At 40.6% G+C, this 19,921-nt stretch overlaps 1 protein-coding gene and 1 long non-coding RNA gene across 4 annotated transcripts in view; one reads left to right on the top strand and one right to left on the bottom strand.

The window, feature by feature from the left end:
- Window positions 1-2,906: 2,906 nt before the first annotated feature.
- LOC112672169 (uncharacterized) lies at window positions 2,907-9,255 on the bottom strand. The gene is made up of 3 exons (XR_003144084.3): window positions 9,057-9,255; window positions 5,978-6,107; window positions 2,907-4,762 (listed from the first exon to the last, which is right to left on the bottom strand). It is a non-coding gene; the product is annotated as an uncharacterized LOC112672169 (long non-coding RNA).
- The window catches only part of HPSE2 (heparanase 2 (inactive)), a 631,399-nt gene continuing 617,555 nt past the window's right edge, over window positions 6,078-19,921 (top strand). The window contains exons 1-2 of one of the 3 annotated variants that reach the window (XM_049102998.1): window positions 6,078-6,568; window positions 9,612-9,769. In XM_049102998.1, the coding sequence (XP_048958955.1) occupies window positions 6,279-6,568; window positions 9,612-9,769 (448 nt within the window). In that variant the 5' untranslated portion in view covers window positions 6,078-6,278. The remainder of the gene's footprint in view (window positions 6,569-9,611; window positions 9,770-19,921) is intronic. The other 2 variants (XR_004810045.2, XM_025466850.3) reach the window with 2 other exon arrangements.

The raw sequence follows: 19,921 nt of genomic DNA, 5'->3' as shown, positions 1-19,921 counted from the left end.
GAAAATGCAATCATAGTTGGCACTCATTGCGGGTCAACAAATGCAACTATGTTCCCTGCAAAAGTTTTATTACAGGTTTCATATTTCAATGTAGATACTAAAATAGGAGATATACTGAGATAAATAGATAAGATTTACAAAGGGGTGCCTGGGTGGCTCAGTCAGTTGAGTGTTTGACTCTTGGTTTCGTCTTAGATCATGGTCTCAGGGTCATGGGATTGAGGCCTGCATTGGGCTCCATACACCACATGGGGTCTCCTTGTCCCTCTCCCTTTGCTCTTCCCCTGACTTGTGGTCTCCCTCCCCCATTCTCTCTCAAATAAAAAAAATAAGTAAAATCTTAAAAATAATTTATATATATTTCATCTTCTTAGAAATTATCTTTAGCATCAATTAAATACTTAGAATTATATGACTAGGAAGGCAGTATAATGGAAACTGCTGTATGTATAAATAACTTACAGTGAATGAACTTATAGAATATGTGAAAGGCAATCTGAATTTTTTAACTGGGACATTATATGTAAAAAGTTCTCAGGTATTTTTGGTAACAAAGATAGCAAGAGATTAGTCTGATTATCAGTCAGTAGAACTGGCTTTAGCCTTAGATTCCTTAAGAAACTGCATTTTGAACTTTATTTTTTTAGTGGTGGGGAGGGGCAGAGGGGGAGAGAGATATTGATAATCTTAAGCAAGATCCACACCCAGTATGGAGCCTGACAGTGGGCTTCATCTCACAACCCTGAGCCTAGACCTGAGGTGAAATCAAGAGTCAGACATTTAACCAACTGAGCCACCCAGGTGCTCCAGTATTTCGAACTTTTTGACTTTGTATTTCCTTACCAGAGTTATGAGGATAAAGCTTGTCCTATCTATGCTATAAGCATAAAACAGAATGTATACCTATAAGTTATTATTAGACTATTTCAAATTCTTAGGTTTCAGGTATATAAATTTCTTCCCACCTTATCTATGCAAATTATAATTGTTTCTACCATGAAACCCAACCAGTGAAAATGATAGTTGAATAATAGCTAAGTGCCAAGAACTAAAGACATTATCTCGTTGAGTTCTCACAGCACATGTGGAGTGAAGTATTCTTAAGCTTATTTTGTAGATGGGGAAATTGCAGCTCAGCAAGAATAAATGACTTGTTCAACAAAGGTCACATGAACAGATAGTAAATTCTGAACTGAGTTTAAACAGTTCAAATCTATTGAACTCTAAAGCCCATGCAATTTCCAGTAAAACATGATGCTTTTCAGGACTAATCTGAATGTACAAAAGGCAAAATGGGCTAGGATGGTAAAATGACTCTTAATGAATGTGACTAAGGACATAAATAAATGTAATCCATTTTTCTGTTACTTAGTTTCCTACCTATAGCAGTTTCTCAAATAACTCTCATCCTTACCCCAAACATGCTAAGGGATTTTGAACTGAACTCTAATTAGAGTCAACTGCATTTATTATGGTTATGATCTTCCCCACATAAGTTTACTGCTTGATGGAAACAATGGGAAAAAAAACCCATCCAGCTAGAGTTTTCTTATATAACGAGGTAGAACAATCATAATTATAAATTCCTTTCCTCTTCAACTTTCCATATGGAGAAACTGTTGCCATCCCTTGTTCCCCTAAGCATGACAGAAACACAGTCTTTGTTATTCCCCAGCACTGTCCTTTGCCCACTCTTTTGCCTTCTCCTGTCTTAGTGGAAAACAGAAGGAGCCATGTAAAACTTAATCAACTTTTTCTTCCTTTTTCAGATCCTAGGCACAGGCAGATGAGCCTGCATCTTTTAACTATGTAGTACATACTTGCTTATTACTGCATTTATTGACATTGTATTAGAATTGACCTTTTGTTTCAACTTTATAGTTTAAAGAACTTTATAAAGTTCTTTATATATAACTTAATTCTTGCCCCAGTCATCAGTTAAGGGGATGTATTTGTGGCAAGTGTAGAAGACAAGAAATAAGAGATAACAAGAAACCAGTGGCACAGTTGTATAATATTTTGGAATTCATAAAGCAGTTTATCCATAGATAATCTTATTTGCTTCTCATTCTAGGATATTATATTAGTTTTACAGAGTAGGCAGCTGAGACAACAGTTATAAAATTTACCCAAGATCACAAAGCTAGGATCTGGCAAAATCAGGACTTAAACTCAGGTCTTCCAACTCCTAGTCTAAGGTTTTTTCCACTGTACAATGACAAATTGTTAAGGGGTATGCAGTATTTTAGCCACTTACAGTAGAGTGTGTTGGTTAAGAACACTGACATAGGCTTTGGAGTCAGGTCCTAGGTTTCAATCCTTGCTGCCACTTATTAGCAGTATATAATGAGGAAGTTGCTTAACATTTCTGAGTCACTTTTCTCATATATAAGCTAGGTATATAACTGAATTTATACCTACCTCTCAGAGTTAATTAATAAGATAATATAGGTGTAATTCTGAGTATCATCATGGGACCACAAGGTCTCAATAAATAGTAGTCATTGTGGACAAGTACATATACAGTGATGAGACAGCAGGTTGGCTGCTATAGCTTCGTGCTTCCCAGTTCCAATTATTGTGGCAAGAATTTTTTCTTGCTATTTGACATCTTGGTATAAATCTTCCAGAAGGGGAAAACAAGTATAGAAATGACTGTAGCTCTGAATGTTTAATAGAAAGAGAGCGTGTAAAAAGCATGTATATCTTGCAGTAAGATGGCATAGTATCCTAGAGTGAGAAGCAAATAAGATACTGTATACTAAAAAGTAGAATTTGGCCATAAACACAGGATGTAGCATTAGCCCCAGTGATTAGCACTGGTACACATATTGGTCACTGGCATATCTCTATTGGTCTGAGATGAAATGATAAAAAATATTATAATGATTTTTCATGAAATTAAATTTATTTAAATACTTGGTTTTTATTTTTGACATACCATCTCAGCTTTTTTTTGTGCTATTTTTTTTCTTTTGGGAAATAATAGTGATAAATAGTTGATAGATGTTTTTTAAGGTCCTGGCTAGACAAAATAAGTTGACAAATATATGTCAGCTCTTCCCTATTAATGTTTATTTTGAAATCCCATAGTCATAGTCTAGAAAACCATTGAATGAGTTAATCTTCAAGATTTCTTACAGGTGTGAGAACCTAGACTCCTAGATATCAAAGGAATTTATCTATGAGGACCATTCGGTAACATCAGGAAGAGAATTTCTAAGGAGATGCAGCTAGTTCCCAGAAATTCACATTTTATACATAGGCCCCAGTTCTTATCTCTTAGGAAATTACAATTTAAGACAGACAGAGATACAGGTCATTGCTACTCAGCACATAGAAACCAGGATAGAAACTAATCTAATATACAGATTAATAATGAGCTACTTATAACATATAATTTAGGATTAGATAGGAAGTAAGACAAAAACCATGCTACAGGGAGAGGAGGCTATTTGGAAAGAATAGCCTTGTGAAGATCTTTATCCAAACTAGACCAAAGGAGCAAACAATCAGGTCATCTTGAAGTCAACCAGGGCTATCTGGAACTCCTTAAATGTTACTAAATGGCTTTCTTTGCCTCGGTGTCCTGAGGCTGTATGTGACTATAGAATTTCAATGGCTGGCCTAAAGAAGATGGTTTTCATCAGGAATTAAAAAAAACAAAACAAACACTGTTTTGTTGGTTTTGATTTTTGTACCACTATACAGGTTCTGAGGAGAATATTAAATACTGATTAAAGTAACTAGGATACCAAACAATTATAGAATAGTTGAGTAAGTAAGCAAAAATCATGGATAAAATTAAGAACTAGGCAGATTTTCATTATATCCAAGTTCATCCTTAGTCCCAAGAGTAGGTATTTTTGAAAGGTATATTAATTATAGACATCTATTTGGGTGAGTGACGTATTTCATTTATGTGGTTGTCCTCTGGTCCCAATTAATGTGGCTTCTAAAAGTACATTCAATTGTAAGCCAGTGGGTGTTTAGGCCTTTGGAAAACCTGACTCCTTGTTAAACATATATAATCGATTTTAATTCTGAATACAGCAAATGAACTAACTAATGGCTTCTGAATTCATAAGATAAGTACTTCCTGAAGGAGGTAACCAGGAAAATGCTAATAGCTGGGAAAACAAATTACTGAACAGAAACCTAAAAAACAGTTCACCATGACAAAAAAAAAATCTTATTTTTTTCCATATTTTTCTTGAAAGCACTATATGATTTTAGTGTGTTAAGCATGCTTTGATTTACCATTAATTTATTTCATAGACATTTATTGAGTGCCTGCTAAGTGCCTGGGTCTGGAGATACAAAGATAAATAAGAATCTTTGCTCACCAGGCTATTCCTGTTTAAGGAGGTGCTCAGTGCACATTTTAAAATTATAGTTAATTTCTATGGGAGCTTATACCATACCACACACCCACACACACATATTTTAAAGGACTTAGGCATGTCAGAAACTTTCAGGAACGGAAAGAAGCGGGCAGGCCTTAAGGGCTGAAGCCCACATCTAATACTTCAGCATATAACATTCTGGTTTTTAAAATCATCTTTAAATAATATGCCTTGGATTTTCTTTCTTCTTTGTCCTCATTTTATGCAGTCCTACTTCTAGAAGGTCTTAGTGGCACTTCTCAGTCTAACCTAACTTAACTTCCATATTACTTGCTTGCTTAGTTTGATAGAAGCTCCTCAGAGAACTTCAGTTGAAGGTCATGCATTCCAGCCCTTTTCAAATTCCTTCATCCTGTCTGGGGGTATAGAGGGGAGACAGGTTGCCATTTCAGTGTTTGTGGGCTCTGAGACTGCCATTGCATATCCACTTTTGGGGAAAACCTTTGCTCTGCATTTTGCATGTTTGATATCCGGAGGCCCTGGGATGTTCATGCATACCCACAATACATAAAGTAGTTATCTTCATCTGCCAAATAAAAGGCCCATTTTGTTCCAGAAAGAATCTCAATGTGGGTCCTCAACTTTGCTGAGTACAGCAAACTGGGCCCGACTTCTTTCCCTTGATTAAGTTTGGGATCCACGGCTCCGCTTGAGAGGTGGTGTGGGTGGGGCTTGGTGAGCCAGGGCGGGTGGTGTATCACGCGACTCCTGGCGGACACTGGCTGTGACTCCTGGCTGAGTTTGAAAACCCAACTGTGTTACTCTGTTCCTTTCTGGCACTATAAAGGCGCACTTCCCTCGCAAGAGGGATAACCCCAGGGTCGACCTCAAGGAGGGCCTGGAGGAGCAAGTCTGCTTGCACAGTGGAGTGGCCATGCCGCGGTTCAGATGGGCGCAGCGCCGCGCAGACTATCCAAGCACCGACCAGTTTGCTTTGACTTGTCCTGAGTCAGCATATATTGACATTTTTCCCGTGGTTGCAGGCAGAACAGAGCCACGTGCAACCAACCTGGGCTCTTTTGCCCCTACCAGTGTATAAGCCCTTTGACCGGGTCACTCTGTATTCCTTCTCGCTACCGTTTCCCCTACTGAGGTCAGAGGATGCTCTGTGTGGCTGCTCTACGCATAGCTGAGGTCCATACTTGTGTCCATGAAGTCTCCATCTGCACTCTTATGCTTTGGCAGGAATCACAGTCGCCGCTGAGGACCCCCTGCAACTTAACCACTCTTACTCCTGCTCCTTCAACTCCTAGGGAAGGGCCCAGAATGGAAGAAATGCCTGATGCTGTCAGGAGAAACCGGCGCACGGCGGGTGCGCACTCTACTCCGGCGCGCCCAGGGCTGGCGCTGGGGCTTTCGTGTCGGGATTGAAGCTAGAACGGCCCTCCCCAGAGCCTCGCTGGGAGGGAAGTAAAAACAAGACGTCCCGCCCCGTACCCAGAACGTTACAACCGTACAGTTTCGGTCCCTCTCTCTGCTTCCTGACCCTAGAGGGTTAAATCAGGAGGGTACAACGCCACCCCTTCCTCCTACTTCCCGCCTCTATCCTCCACCCCCCCCAACCCCCTTACCTTTAAAAAGTTAAAAAATGTCTGCAGTCGAAATCTCTTAAAGGGGCGGTGCTGGTGAACGAGTACTCTTGGCACGAGTCACTGAGAAGGCTGGCTAGGGGCGTGAGTTCGCTCCACCAGCACCAAAACACTGAAAAAAAAGAGAGAGAGAGAGAGAGAGAGAGAGAGAAAGAGAGAGAGGGGGGAAAAAAGGAAAGGAAAAAAAAAAGTGGGGGGAGGCAGACAGACACACACTTTAGATAAGGACAATTAGTCACCAGTGAGACCCTGTAGGAAGAGAGGTTTAAATCAGAGGGATTTAATGAGGGTGCTCTGTGCCTTCCCTGAAGCCATGCCCTCCAGCAACTCCCGCCCCCCTGCGTGCCTAGCCCCGGTGGCTCTCTTCTTGGCTCTGTTGTTCCATCTCTCCTTTTCCTCCCAAGTTGGAGACAGGAGACCCTTGCCTGTAGACAGAGCTCCAGGTTTGAAGGAAAAGACCCTGATTCTACTTGATGTGAGCACCAAGAACCCAGTCAGGACAGTCAATGAGAACTTCCTCTCTCTGCAGCTGGATCCGTCCATCATTCATGATGGCTGGCTCGATTTCTTAAGGTAAGGCAGGGGCTTCCATGGATCATTTTTTTTTTTTTTAAGTAACAACCCCCACCCCTTCCTATCCCCCATTCCAAAGGGGGAAGAAGAAGAAGAAAATCAAGCGGATCTCACAAAGAGAAGAAAAGAGGTTTTCCTCCTCCTGGAATATTTGCTGTGAGGCTTTAACTGGTGATTGAGAAAAGCAATGTTTTCTATTAAGATGCACATGTTTGCAATGCAGAAGGCATTTCAGAAACTTATCAGTTATGACTGAAAAAATGTTGTGCTTACATATATCCACAATTAGCCTCCCTGTCTCCTTCTGAAAAAGAAACAAGAGGTTCAGGGCAGTTACAAAAGCGAAGAAAAAGTCTCGAGCAACAAAGACCCGAGAGGAATGGGTGTGTATGCGTGTGTGTGTGCCTGTGTGTTATGAGTGTTTAAGCGGGCTCGCACGAAAGTGGAATTTTCCACGGAAAGATCGATTTGTCAGTTCTCTCCCACTCCAAGACAGAAAATGAATTTAAGCAGAGACTGAGCGGTTGGCAGGTTGGATCGGATTTTTGAAGTTTTCTTTTATATCCTCCGCTGTCCTTTCCAGACTGCAGGACTTTGTTAGACGTTTTTTATAGACCGAATGGCCCCCCAGTCCCTCCTCCTTAAATCTCCTGCGGTAACTGCATAGTTTAGTTTTTCTTTAAAGAAAAAAAATTCTCGCTCCAGTCATAGGGTATATAAGGAGAGCCGAAAGGGTACTAGAAATACTCCGGGGATTTTTCCGAGGTCTGAACCCGGCACCAGCGTATCACCAAACCGGGTGGTTTGTGATCGTGGACCACCCCCCACCCCCTTATTCAAGGGCTTGTAATCTAATTGGGCTCAACTCTCTTCCTGGGTTGTTGCTGGTTAGCAGTTAGGCAACTGCGATCCCTTTCCATCAGGGACAGAGTTGCAGTGTTAAAAAAAAATAAATAAATCGTCTGCAATGTCGAATTCAAGTGTTGAGTTATTAAAAATTCCCTCCAAATTGGATCCTCAGCTGTGGGCTCTCCCGAAGAGCCCCGAGCGCTCTCTCAGTCCCGCTTTTCTGCTCGGAGGCCGCGTCCGCCGCGCGTCTTTCGTGAGTATCTTTCACTCCCGGAGAAATCCGTTTTTGCTGCTGCCGTGCTCAGCGCCGCGGTCTGCCCGGGCCTCGGCCGGGTCACTGGACGCGGCAGGTAGCGGGAGGCGCCACGTGGAGCGCCCCTTCCACGTGGAGCGAGCATTGCGGGAGGACCGAGTGGCTGGTGGTGGTGGTGCTGCTGCTGCTACTGCCGCTGCTACTGCCGCTGCGGCCCTTTCAGTTCCTGGCGGTGCCTCCGCTGGGAAGGCGGGAAGAGCTGCGCGCGGCCCGGCTTCCTCCTCGGAAGTCCTGTCGTGGAGCAGAGCGCGTCTCTGGGCTTGTCGGTTGGTTGGGGGCGACGGGGGTTTTACGAAATACACGCCCCACTTGCCTAGCACTACTCCAGCTGCGCGGACTCCTACGGGCTTTTTTCCTTCCTTCTTTTTAAAACCATCTTGTTAAATGCATGCTGCAAAAAAAAAAAAAAAAAAAAAAAAAAAAAAAAAAAGGTTCTGGAAGGCAGCTTTTCGGGGAAGAAGCCGTGGCGGGGCGCATTTGCATTGGCTGTGCAGGCTTCCGGATGGACGGTTATTGGAAATGCCTTTTGTGCGGGGCCGCACTGGCGCGGAGGCTGCTCTGCCAGCCACGGCCCACGCGACGCCCGGACTGCACGCGTCCTGGGACGCAGTCCTGCAGCCCTCGGCTAAACGATGTTCGCGGCCACTGGGCTCCTCCGGGTGCTCACCGCTTTTGTCAGCGGCTCTCCGAAACTGCAGCCCCCGGCTTTTTTCTTTCATATCCACCTCCGATATGATCCCGTGTATTTTCTACATTTGGATTTGGATTTTCAGAACCTGAACCAGCAAAGCGTTAAAAATAACTGATAGATCCAGAATTTAACAGTTGCTCGCCTTAGTACTGAGAGTATTTGCACTGCTCCTTCTTTACCCCGCCCTGAAGTAGCTTTTGGCTTTTAAAACCATTTATTTATGGAAATCCTGAACCTAAATAAATGTAAATGCTTTTCTTCTGGTGCTCCTCGAATATCCTCCGACAAGCAGGTTCCATGTTTCGGCAAACTTCACTTTTTCCTCAGAGCTTGCTTCCAAAGGGCCCCACGTTAGGAATGAAAAAGATGGGAATTGAACTCGGAGAGTCGGAGAGGAGTATGTTACCTTTCCTGAAATCAAGGCTGAATTATTTAAGGGACCGAAGAGACCCTGCTTTTTACCGTGCAAGGCAGGGAGGGGGAGAGTTCCCAGAAAAGCAAGGATTTACCCCGGGAATCTCTTGTCCAGGGTTTGGGAGGTGGACGCGGTTGTTACAAGATACTGTTAAAGGAAAATCAACTTTAGCATTAAGGGAAAGCAACAACCACCGCCCCACAAACTAGACCTCGGGTACCTGGTCTGAGAGAGGAGGCAGGTTTCACCCTATCCACAGAGGCTGCGGTGCCCCTGCGGCGGCGGAGGCTGATCTCGGCTTTCAGCCTCCAGCTTTGGCAGAAGTCGGACCCGGCAGTCCAGTCCGCGCGCTGCGCGTCTCCGCCAGGAGCGCTTTCCGGGCGGCGGCAGATGCTGGGCAACTGCGCCTTAGCCGCGCATTCCTAGCAAAAGTGCCCCCCCCGCACTCCCCCCCCCCCCCCCCCGCCACGCGCGGTGTTCACAAACAGACTAACCGTTTGGAAAGAAGTACCTTTGGCGAGCGGCGTCCGGTTGTCTGCGGGAGGGGGCCGTGGCCGCCCGGGCGCAGGAGGCGTAGCCCGGGGAGCCGGGCGCACGCGGGATGCCGGGCCCGCGCGGGTGGCGGGTGGCGGGTGGCGGGTGGCGGGTGGGGGGGACGCCGCCTCCAGCCTCGGCCAGGTCGCTCGCGGAGAGTGGGAAGAGGGCCTTGGTCGGTGCCTCGCGCCCCCTCGCCGTCCCCCCGGATCCTTTCCTCTCTCTTTCTCTACCCTTGCAGCTCCAAGCGTCTGGTCACCCTGGCTCGGGGACTTTCGCCCGCCTTTCTGCGCTTCGGGGGCAAAAGGACCGACTTCCTGCAGTTCCAGAACCTGAGGAACCCGGCGAAAAGCCGTGGGGGCCCCGGTCCGGATTACTATCTCAAAAACTATGAGGATGGTGAGAAACTTGCTTCCAGTCTAGCGGGGTGGGGGAAGTTTGAGGACAGGAGCGAGCACTCGCTGTGTGTGTGCGGGGGGTTGGGGGGGGTAGCAGGCTAGGAGGAGAGTGTGGTGGAAGCTCCTCTGTTAAGCTGGTGGCTGCGGGCGAGGGGGTACCGGAGTGTGGGACGCCTGGCGTGGTTACGCAGAGGGGGTCCCCAGCTTGTCCCCGTCCCGGCTGCCGGCCTTTCGCTGCGCGCCTTTGCTCCGAGGCCGAGATCTGGCAGGCGGAACAGTTGCTGGCCAGTGCAGTGGGGAGAAGATGCAGTGGGTTTCTTGAGAAATGTCAGACAGGTTCATAGGCTACTCATGGGTCCGGGTCACGTTTCATTCTTAAAATTCTAGAAAAAAGTGCCTTTCTGTTTTTCTTATTTCTTGCTTTCCTGAGATGAGGGTATGGATGATACAGTCTCTTGTGAAATCCATTTAAAGTTTTCTGAATAATCCCTTTTAGATTGAACCTTTGTTGGCGAAGGTTTGAAAATCCTCACAGGAGGTTCTCCTTCAGGCTGCCTAATCTTAGAGTCCTCTCTTTTTTTTTTTTTTTTTTAATGGGGTTATAAATGCCAGCCTTTATTCTTGTCAGGTCAAATGAGTTAAGTGTTGGAAGGGGTTTGAAAACTCCTAATCATATGCTAGTGCGAGAGACCAATATTTTTAGTTTGAACAGTATCATTTTTACTAGGAAAAAAATGAAAATGATATTTAAAATTTTTGTTGAAGGGATGTAGTGTTAATATATATGAATCTTCTTTGTGGGTAGGGAGACATATTTCTTTTAGATAGTCCAGGTGGTAATTGGTGGGTCCTCAGCTACCAAGACTGTTTAGATTGTATAAAAGAGGCTTTGGTGTCCATTCTTGGAGGGTTATCTCTGCCCTGCTGTCCCTTTTCATAAGTGAGCCTCAGTTTAATTTTTAAAGGGCTCAAGGACAGGTTCTTAGAGCTCCATAGAGTTTATTACATCTTGTCTTGTAAATCAGCAAAATGAGGAAATGCTGATGTATATTCTGGAGTTTCACTGAATGGAGATTCTGGAGAGATAGTGGGATCTATTTCAAGGATGACTGGGAAAAAAAAATTTTTTTTTAAGTGCCAGAATGGAGAAAGAGAGCAAGGCTGAGGCTTCTTGAGTTTAAAGCGTGAATAAGACTTACTCTTATAACATTTGCCAAAGTGTATAGGAGTTTAAAGCTATGTCTTTTCAAAGGTAAATGTCATTGCCATAAAAATGTGGATTGCAATAGATTTTGCTGTCACTCAGCATAAAATGTTGAAAGGTAAAAGATAATCCTGAACAGCAGCTCTGATGGTAATTTGACCCAGGGCCTTATAGCTCCCAGGGTCACTGTCAGCTCTGTGATCAGACATGAGAAGGGAAGGGAGAATATTAATGGTTTTCCTGGTGAAACAGCTCTTCTTGGAATCCATGTGAACCACCAGTTCTTTGGCTTGTGAAAAAAACTTGTAAGAGCCCCCAAGAACCACTGGGGGGGAAAAAGGACCATAATAAATTACAGGAATTGGCCTTTTTCTTCCCCAACTTGTACCTAGGATTATATTACCAATTTATTGAGAACATGAGATCTGCTTAAAATGAAGCATACAATTTGTTTCCCTTTGTGAAAGGAGAAAGTGGGCATCATGGGGAGAAAGGAAATTGGCAGAAGGCTATGCCCTATAAAACTTCATAGAATTAAACAAAAAAAAAATCAGAAATGGAAAAGATCTAAGAGGTCATCTTCAATCCTCCCACCACTTCAGGGGCTAGTATAGGATCTTTCCATATGGAATCCTTTTCTTATTTTGTCCAACCTGGTATTAGATATCTCTAGGAATGTAGTTTTTACCACACTTGTGGGAGAGAGGTCTCTGTCCCATAGGTTTTTGCCAGTATATTTATCCTGAATTTTCTTTTTATAAATATTCTTCAAGTATTTACGGTTATTTCCTTTTTGCATTTTTAAAAACATCTATCTTCAAAATAATTCTGTCTTTGGTGTGTCAGCTTCAAAAAATAGTTTCCTCAAAGCTGTTGTTTTTTTTTTTTTTAAATCTAGACTACCTGGATTTAGTTCTTTTAAAACTTTCTTTAAAGTCTGTACTTCCAGACACTAATCTGTTTTATTACTCCTAGCTGAGCTCCTTTTGATTTATGTCTCCCTGGTAATAAGATGCTCTGAAATATATCAGTATTTGAGGCCTTGGTAGAATTAAAGAGTAGGAATGCCCTATTCTGCCCTTTGATCGTCACATATCCTTAAATCAACCCATATTGTCTTTGTTGTTGCATGTTGCACTATAGAATTTAAGGCAAAAATGTTTTTGGTATAGTCTTAGCAATTTTGCAAACATAATACTTTAGTTATCACTTTTCACCCAGTGACAATTATCATCATCATCATGAACATCTTAAACATAATTAGGTCTTCTTAGTAAATGGCCCCGTAATAGGCTCTTGGGCATAAGCCCCTTATTAAAAACAAGATGTATTGACTTAAATATAGTACAGAGTAATAACATACATTTTGGGAAATAAGATACACCTTTTGGCACATTATGAAGTTGAATGCTATAGTGAAGGGAATATGGAATTTGGACTTAGAAAGCCTGTGTTGCAGGCCTTGCTCTATCACTTATAATTGTGTGGCCCTGAACTTGCTTCTTTATAGCATATGGATGAAGATAATACTTATTGTGCATTGCTTCTGTGAGGCTTTTAAGAAGTAATGTGTGTAAAATATTTTGTCAGTTACAAAGCACTACGTAAAGGCTAAGGATCTTACTTTTATTAAGAGCAATTTCAGAAAATTTCTAAATTTAATATTTTAAAGTGCAATTAAGGAGTGAATAAGATTCAGTGAGACAAATTTATATAGAAGAAAAGAGAATTAGGGAATTGTCTGAGAGGATTAAGGGAATTGTCTTTAAGGAATGGAGATGGAGAGCATAGGGGGGCTTACTTTTTTTTTTGTGGTAATGAGAGAAGAGACCAAACTTTAGTTTTGTTACATGCTAACAGTGAAATGAACCAATAGTTCCAGTGTGGGTAAAAAATACACTTTTATGGTTAATTCATTCATATTGCCACTTTGATATAATTTGTTGTTTCCCCCCTGAATTAAGAGTGCAATTAACAAGACATGTGGCTTATATTTTCCAAATACTTTCTAAGCTTTAGTGCAATTGCATTTTCTCTACTTTCTAAAACCATTGTTTATGTATCACTTTGGGAGAGTCTTTGGTTACTCTTTTAATACAGTAATCTATTCTACTCTATGTTTAGGCACCTTGAATTTCATACAAACATGGTAACAGTGAAAGAAAAATAGGATTGTTCTTCATACCTTGGAATCTTACCATTTGCCTTACCTTTTGGATACTGCTTATTATGCGTGTCAAAAACAAGGTTGATATTTCTAAAATACTATATTCATTATATCACTCTTTTACCCAGAAATTTTGTTTATTTACGGATTGTGTACAGAAAATGTTCGAGCTCCTCAACTTGACATTCAAAGCCTTTCACATCTCAGTCTCGGCTTACGTTTTATATCCTGTGTTTTCATTTATTTTTTATTACAATCCTACTTGATTTTCACTCTCCCTAAAGCACCTTCATTATCTCATCCCCATACCTTTGTTCAGCCTCATATCTCTGCTCTGAATGCCTTCTCTTAGCTCTGTTCAAATCTCACCCACTACCCAATTCCTGAAGGCCCATTGTAAATGCCTATGCTCTTTATTTTTTCAGAGCCTTTCCTAAGCATATCATTGCATAGTGATCTCTTCTTTCTCTGGACTGTTGTAGCTTTTACTCTTTATGTTTTTTTTTTTTTTTTTTTTTCCGGCTCCATCTGCCTTATTTTGCTCTTTAACTTTTCACATGTGTATGAAAAGTTTTCCTTTCCATTAAATGTTTTACCTTTACAATTAGAAAGCAATTTTTTTGTGGGAAGGGACCATATCTAATTATTGTATATTCTGAAATATCTAGCATTATATAGAACTTCAGCAAGTATTTTTGAAATATATTGGGTTAAGAATACTGTTAAAGCCCTAGGAAAATGGAGGTGACTAATGAAGAATTGAGTGAATTCATACATGAAGATTCTATTCATTTTTCATCTTCAATGCATAGTCTTACAAGTCCATTCTTAATGCTTATTTTTTTAAAAAAGATTTTATTTATTTATTCATGAGAGTCGTAGAGAGACAGAGAGCGAGAGAGAGAGAGAGAAAGAGAGACAGAGACACAGGCAGAGGGAGAAGCAGGCTCCATGCAGAGAGCCTGACGTGGGACTCGATCCTGGTCTGCAGGATCACGCCCTGGGCTGAAGGCAGGTGCTAAACTGCTGGGCCACCGCTTAATGCTTATTTTAATGACAGTTTTCATTATTTTAACCATGTACTATTATGTAGTCTAAATCGTCTTGATTTCATGCTACATATTTAAATCAACTTTTTCCCCCTGATTTAAAGTCTTGCACTGGACTCAGACTAGTTTTATATTGTATCTGTTTCTTCTTTGTCTTTACTTTTGCTTTTCCTTGTTAGCCTTACTTAGTTTCTATGTCTGATTTTTGAATTCCTGGTTTAATAGCACTTTTTCACAAACTTCAGAAGTTTTTAAAAATCTTCCTTATCTTGAAGATTTTCCCTTCAGAGAGCTTCTCAAATTCTAAATGATGAATGTGAGTGCATTTTTAAAACTCTGAGGTACTCTACAACTGTTGTTCACTTTTCTCCAGGAAGTTTTCCCAGTTTTAGTAGAGGTGAGGTAGTTAATTTTTTTCTATTACCATGCCATCAATCAAGACATAAGACATAAGAACAGCACAATTGCCAAAAAACGTATTTGCCTTGAACTTACCTACCTTTTGCTATCTCATTTTATTTAAAATAAAGGTTTTATAAAGGTTTCTTGAACTTTGATTACATTTACAAGGATTTTATGGTTACCTACTCTGTTTAGTTTCACACTAGACAAAGAATGGCAAAATATCAAATAAATAAATGATAGTGTCCCAAATTACTGTTATAATACAACAGTAATAATTGCTGTAGGCAAGATCTACTAATCAGTGTTAAAATAAATAGATGAGGGATGCATTGGTGGCTCAGTCGGTTGGACATCCAACTCTTGGTTTCAGCTCAGGTTGAGATCTCTGGGTCCTGGGATGGAACCCCACATCAGGGTCTGTGTTTGCTGAGGAGTCTGCTTGAGGACTCTCTCTCTCTTGAGGATTCTCTCTCTCTCTCCCTCCCCTTGCTTGCCTTTTCTCTCTCTCTCAAATAAATAAATCTTAAAAAAATAAATAGATAAGACTTTAATGTACAACTGGGTATTTGCATAGCCTCAAATCATCTCTCCCAAATATTTATGAATTAATTGTTTTGGTGGTTTTAGTTTATGTCCATAAATTCTTTGATACTTTTCTCTTTAGGAGGTAGAACTTGACTTTTGTTCCTTTAAGTATAGGATGGATTTAATTATTTGTTTCTAAAGAAGAAAATTTGTAAAAGGAAAAATACTAGCTTTATAGTGGAGAAACAGACTGTTGTTTCAGCAAAGTGATCAAACATAACATAAGCAGATAAATCATGTGGATAATCATGTATTCCCTGATATGATATGATATGATATGATGAGAAGGTATATCACCTTTTTGATATTCTTTGCAAGAATCTCTAACTCTGTAATTATGAGAAAACACTAGCCATATGGAAAGACATTCTACAGAACAACTGACCTGTACCCTTCAGAAGACACTGTCCCTGCTGTCAGTAAACTAATAGCTTACTTAGTGAGATAACATTTATACTGATAAAATTTAAGAGTAATTCAGAGACAGTATAGAAAGAAGTGCTAAGTGAAACATAGTTTGCCAGGTATACTATGAAAAGTAAAGGTGATTATGGGTCAGACTTAGGCAAGAGTTAGGTTTGGCCTTGTGAAAGATATGTAGACTTTAGAGAGGTAGCAACAAGAAGAGAGGACATTTAACTCAAGGGAAAGAGTGTGAAGGCAAAGTCTAAACATGTGTTTGGATAGTAAGGAGACCATCTTGGTTGCAGAGAAGGCACATGTTAGGAATTGTCTTAGTTCATTTTGCTAGAGCTCTGTTTTTTTTTTTTTTTTTAGAAGCCTATTTGCACATTTTGTTGTTAATTCAGAAATGTGATAATTTAAAAAATAGAATAAGTAAAGTACATGTTAGAAATTATTATTTAGGGGATCCCTGGGTGGCGCAGCGGTTTGGCGCCTGCCTTTGGCCCAGGGCGCGATCCTGGAGACCCGGGATCGAATCCCACATCGGACTCCCGGTGCATGGAGCCTGCTTCTCCTTCTGCCTATGTCTCTGCCTCTCTCTCTCTCCGTGACTATCATAAATAAAAAAAAAATTAAAAAAATTATTATTTATTTAGAGAGAGGAAACACAAGCAGGGGGAGGGGCAAAGGGAGAGGAAAAGTGAATCACAAGCAGACTCCTCGTGCTCCATCTCATGACCTTGAGATTAGGATCTGAGCTGAAATCAAGAGTCAGACACTCCACAGTCTCTGCCACCATGCACCTCATTAGAAATGATTCTAAGAAAAGCTCTGAGTGCTCACATTGAGTCTAAATTGAGTTTAAGAAGTTCTAATATATTTTTGTTAGCTCTAGAATATGTAATTAAAGAAGAAAGTATGTGTTTGAGGGAAAAGGTTGGTTGAGTAAATCCAGATTACATTATGAAAATCTTGAATTTTAGGCATAGTAAAATGGTATTGTTCCTATAGGAAACTAGAGGCTATTGTAAATTTTCTTGTTCCATTGGAAAAGGGAAGGATATGTTTTCAACATGGGCAGTGACCTTTGCCTTCTCCCATTCTTTTTTTTTTTTTTTTACGATTTTATTTATTTATTCATGAGAGACAGAGAAAGAGAGAGAGGCAGAGATACAGGCAGAGGGAGAAGCAGGCTCCATGCAGAGAGCCCAATGCAGGACTCAGTCCTGGGACTCCAGGATCATGCCCTGGGCCAAAGGCAGGTGCTTAACCACGGAGCCACCCAGGCATCCCCCATTCTTCTTTTCAAAATTACTGCACATGTTCACATACTTTAGCTAAAGTACTTGGTGATGTTTGAGTTATGAAGCATGATTGAAAGACAGATAATTTAAAATTTAATAATTAATTTAGTTTTTACATCATCGGTATATAAAAGAAAGGAAAAGGTTTAAAGATTTTTTAAATTTATTAATGAGAGACAGAGAGAGAGAGAGAGAGAGCAAGAGCGTCAGAGAGATAAGCAGGCTCCATGCAGGGAGCCTGATGTGGGACTTGATCCCAGGTCTCCAGGATCAGGCCCTGGGCTGAAGGCGGTGGTAAACCGCTGAGCCACCCGGGCTGCCCAAAAGTTTTTAGAACTTACTTGATAAGTTTTATGATACCCTTCATATAGAATAAAAATAGGCTAATATTTTATAGTACTCATTTACTCATGAATTGACTCATTGAACAGATATCTAGTTCCTGTTTGACACTGAGGCAGAGAAGACGAATAAGGCTAAGATATTAATGTCAAATTTCATACTACTGACCTCTTGTCATGTTAGCAGCATCAGTCAAAAGCAGTTTCTGGAGATTTTTAGGCCGAAGAAGAACTTTCAACTTCATCATTTGGCATTTCATGATTTGTTTGCTAGCAACTTTAGAAGGATTTGATTTCATTTAATATTTTATTAAAGGGTGTCAGAAATCACTTGAAGTTTTATATATGTTTTATTCTGCCGTTTAGAAACAGAATGGATGCCTTTTCTGTAATGTTTAAAATTTGGTACCCAAGTCCTGATGTTAGTTGCAGCTTACTGTATCTTGTGAATTTGAATATGCTATCTCAAAGATACAGTCGTTCTGTCATTTAGTCATTCTGTAGAGTGCTGTAGAGTGCTGGAAGTGGTAGAGATCAGGAAACTCTGGGTCTATTATGGGTAGAGGGGGCTTAATTAATTTCAGTGAGTCAGAAGATCCAGTAAATAAACCTTAGATTCACAATCACATCTGTATAATCTATCACCTGGTCAATCCATAGATGTTGTGTATTCCTGTACAACATGATTATGCTGCTGTTGCCAATACCAAATATCATTACTTTTCTTGCCAAATGAGTTTAAATTCTCTCTCATTTTCTCCCAAGCCCTCCTGGTGGGATGAGTACCTCATAGAAGAAAAGAAATTTCTTTCATGATTCTCTGGGCCTGATCAGGCTGCCAATTACTTGGAGTCAGGAGCATCTTCTGAGAATCCTTCATCGAAATGGATTAGATGTTAAGGGTCTTAACTTTGGTGCTCCTTAATTCCTTAATCAAGTTTTTAGTTATCTTAGTCTGTGTGGCAGTGGATTAGGGACACTGAGAGAGTGTGTGTGTATGCGCATGCATGTGTGTTTGTGTAAGAGAGAATATATGAGCATGAATTTGGTGTGTTTTATTTCTTGCACTTGTCTGTGGATGGTGATATATTCAGAATAAATACATATTTCTGGATTATTGGGTAGTGCTGTATAAGGCATAGATACCTTGTTGAACTCTGATGTCCTTCGGTTTCATGATTTATTGAGTGATATTCAGTTCTGTCAGTTTTCTTCACTTTAGTATAGTGAAAAACAGTGTAATTTTGTTTAATTTAATCAAAATTTGATTATAAACTATGTGCCAAGCTTAGTGCTAGATGTTGGGGATGCCAAGAAGAATAAAGCATGAAGTGCAGTCTCAAGTGTTCTGGTCTTACACATTTGTAACATTTCATAGTAGTCTCCAATATTATCTTTCTATTTCAGTCAGATTAATCTTTGCTTAGTCTCTCCACTTTGCTTATATCATTCACCCTCCTTCTTAAATTCAAAATTTTATTTGTCCTTCAAAGTTATACCCGTCTCCTCTCCCACTAAACCTTCTGCTAAACCAGTCTGCATTCGTCCCTCCTCATTCTCTGAATTTTTGTGAGATTCTTCTCTGAATACTCCATCTAATTTAGTCCAAGTGCCCCAGAATTTGTTTGATTGACTTACGTGGACATCATTTTTGTCTTTAGGATTTTACAATTAAAACACACTAGCATTGACATCGATGAAAATCCATATAGAGATAACTATCAACACACTGCGTGGAACAGGTGCCTTAAGTCAAGCAAAATATTTATGTTATTTAGAAACTTTAATGCATGTGTTTTGCTTTTTGTATGGCAGAGAATAAAGAGTAAAAAATATAAGCTGCATAGAGAAAAGATGGTGTGCATATCTGTATCTATATGTTTGTATTGAGGATCTTTGTGTTGTTGGGGATTAAACCAGTACCTTATTTTCACTTGCTCTGGAAAGGCAAAAATGCCAAGAGGGTTGGAAGGTGAGATTGGAAATCTGGGAAAAGGTTAACTGCTCAGATATGGGGTATTATTTCTGAAATAAGAATGGCTGTTTTTCTGTAGCTTAATAATAGTAATAATATAATAATAATATTACTTAACATTATTGAGTGCTTATTATGTGCCAAGTACTATTTTAAACAATTTACATGCACTAGGACATTTAATTCTTTATCAACCCATGAGAAAAGTACTGTTCTCCTCACTTGACAAATGGGGAAACCAAAGCACAGAATGGTTAAGTAACTTGCTCAAGACCACGCAGCTAATAAATTGTAGAGCAGAGACTCAATGACGTCAGTTATTAAACCTGAAGACTTAAAAATCTTTTCAGACACATAAGACATGCAAAAAATAATAACAACAAGAACAAGTTAAGATATATTCAAATGTTATATCATGTAGAACAAGCTGTAAGGACTCTAGGAGTTGAGAGAAGGAGATTGAGAGTTGGAGTAGTCAGGACAGGTGCCTAGGAGGAGGGCTCTTGACCGAGTCTTAAGGGTATATAATAATAATGCTAATAATAGCTACTATTTGCTGACCTCTTACTATGCTTTACATGTTATCTCATTTAATTCTTAAATCAAGCTGATGAGAAACATTGTGTATGTGTATGAAGAACCTGAGACTCAGAAAAGACATGTGACTTGCTCAAGGTCATAAAGATGGGCAGTTGAAAGAATCAAGATTAGAACCCAG

The sequence above is a fragment of the Canis lupus genome, chromosome 28 (assembly GCF_003254725.2).
Source record: "Canis lupus dingo isolate Sandy chromosome 28, ASM325472v2, whole genome shotgun sequence".
Classification (NCBI taxonomy): domain Eukaryota; kingdom Metazoa; phylum Chordata; class Mammalia; order Carnivora; family Canidae; genus Canis; species Canis lupus.
The sequence above is the reverse complement of the archived record's forward strand: the minus strand, read 5'-3'. Positions and strand labels throughout refer to the sequence as shown.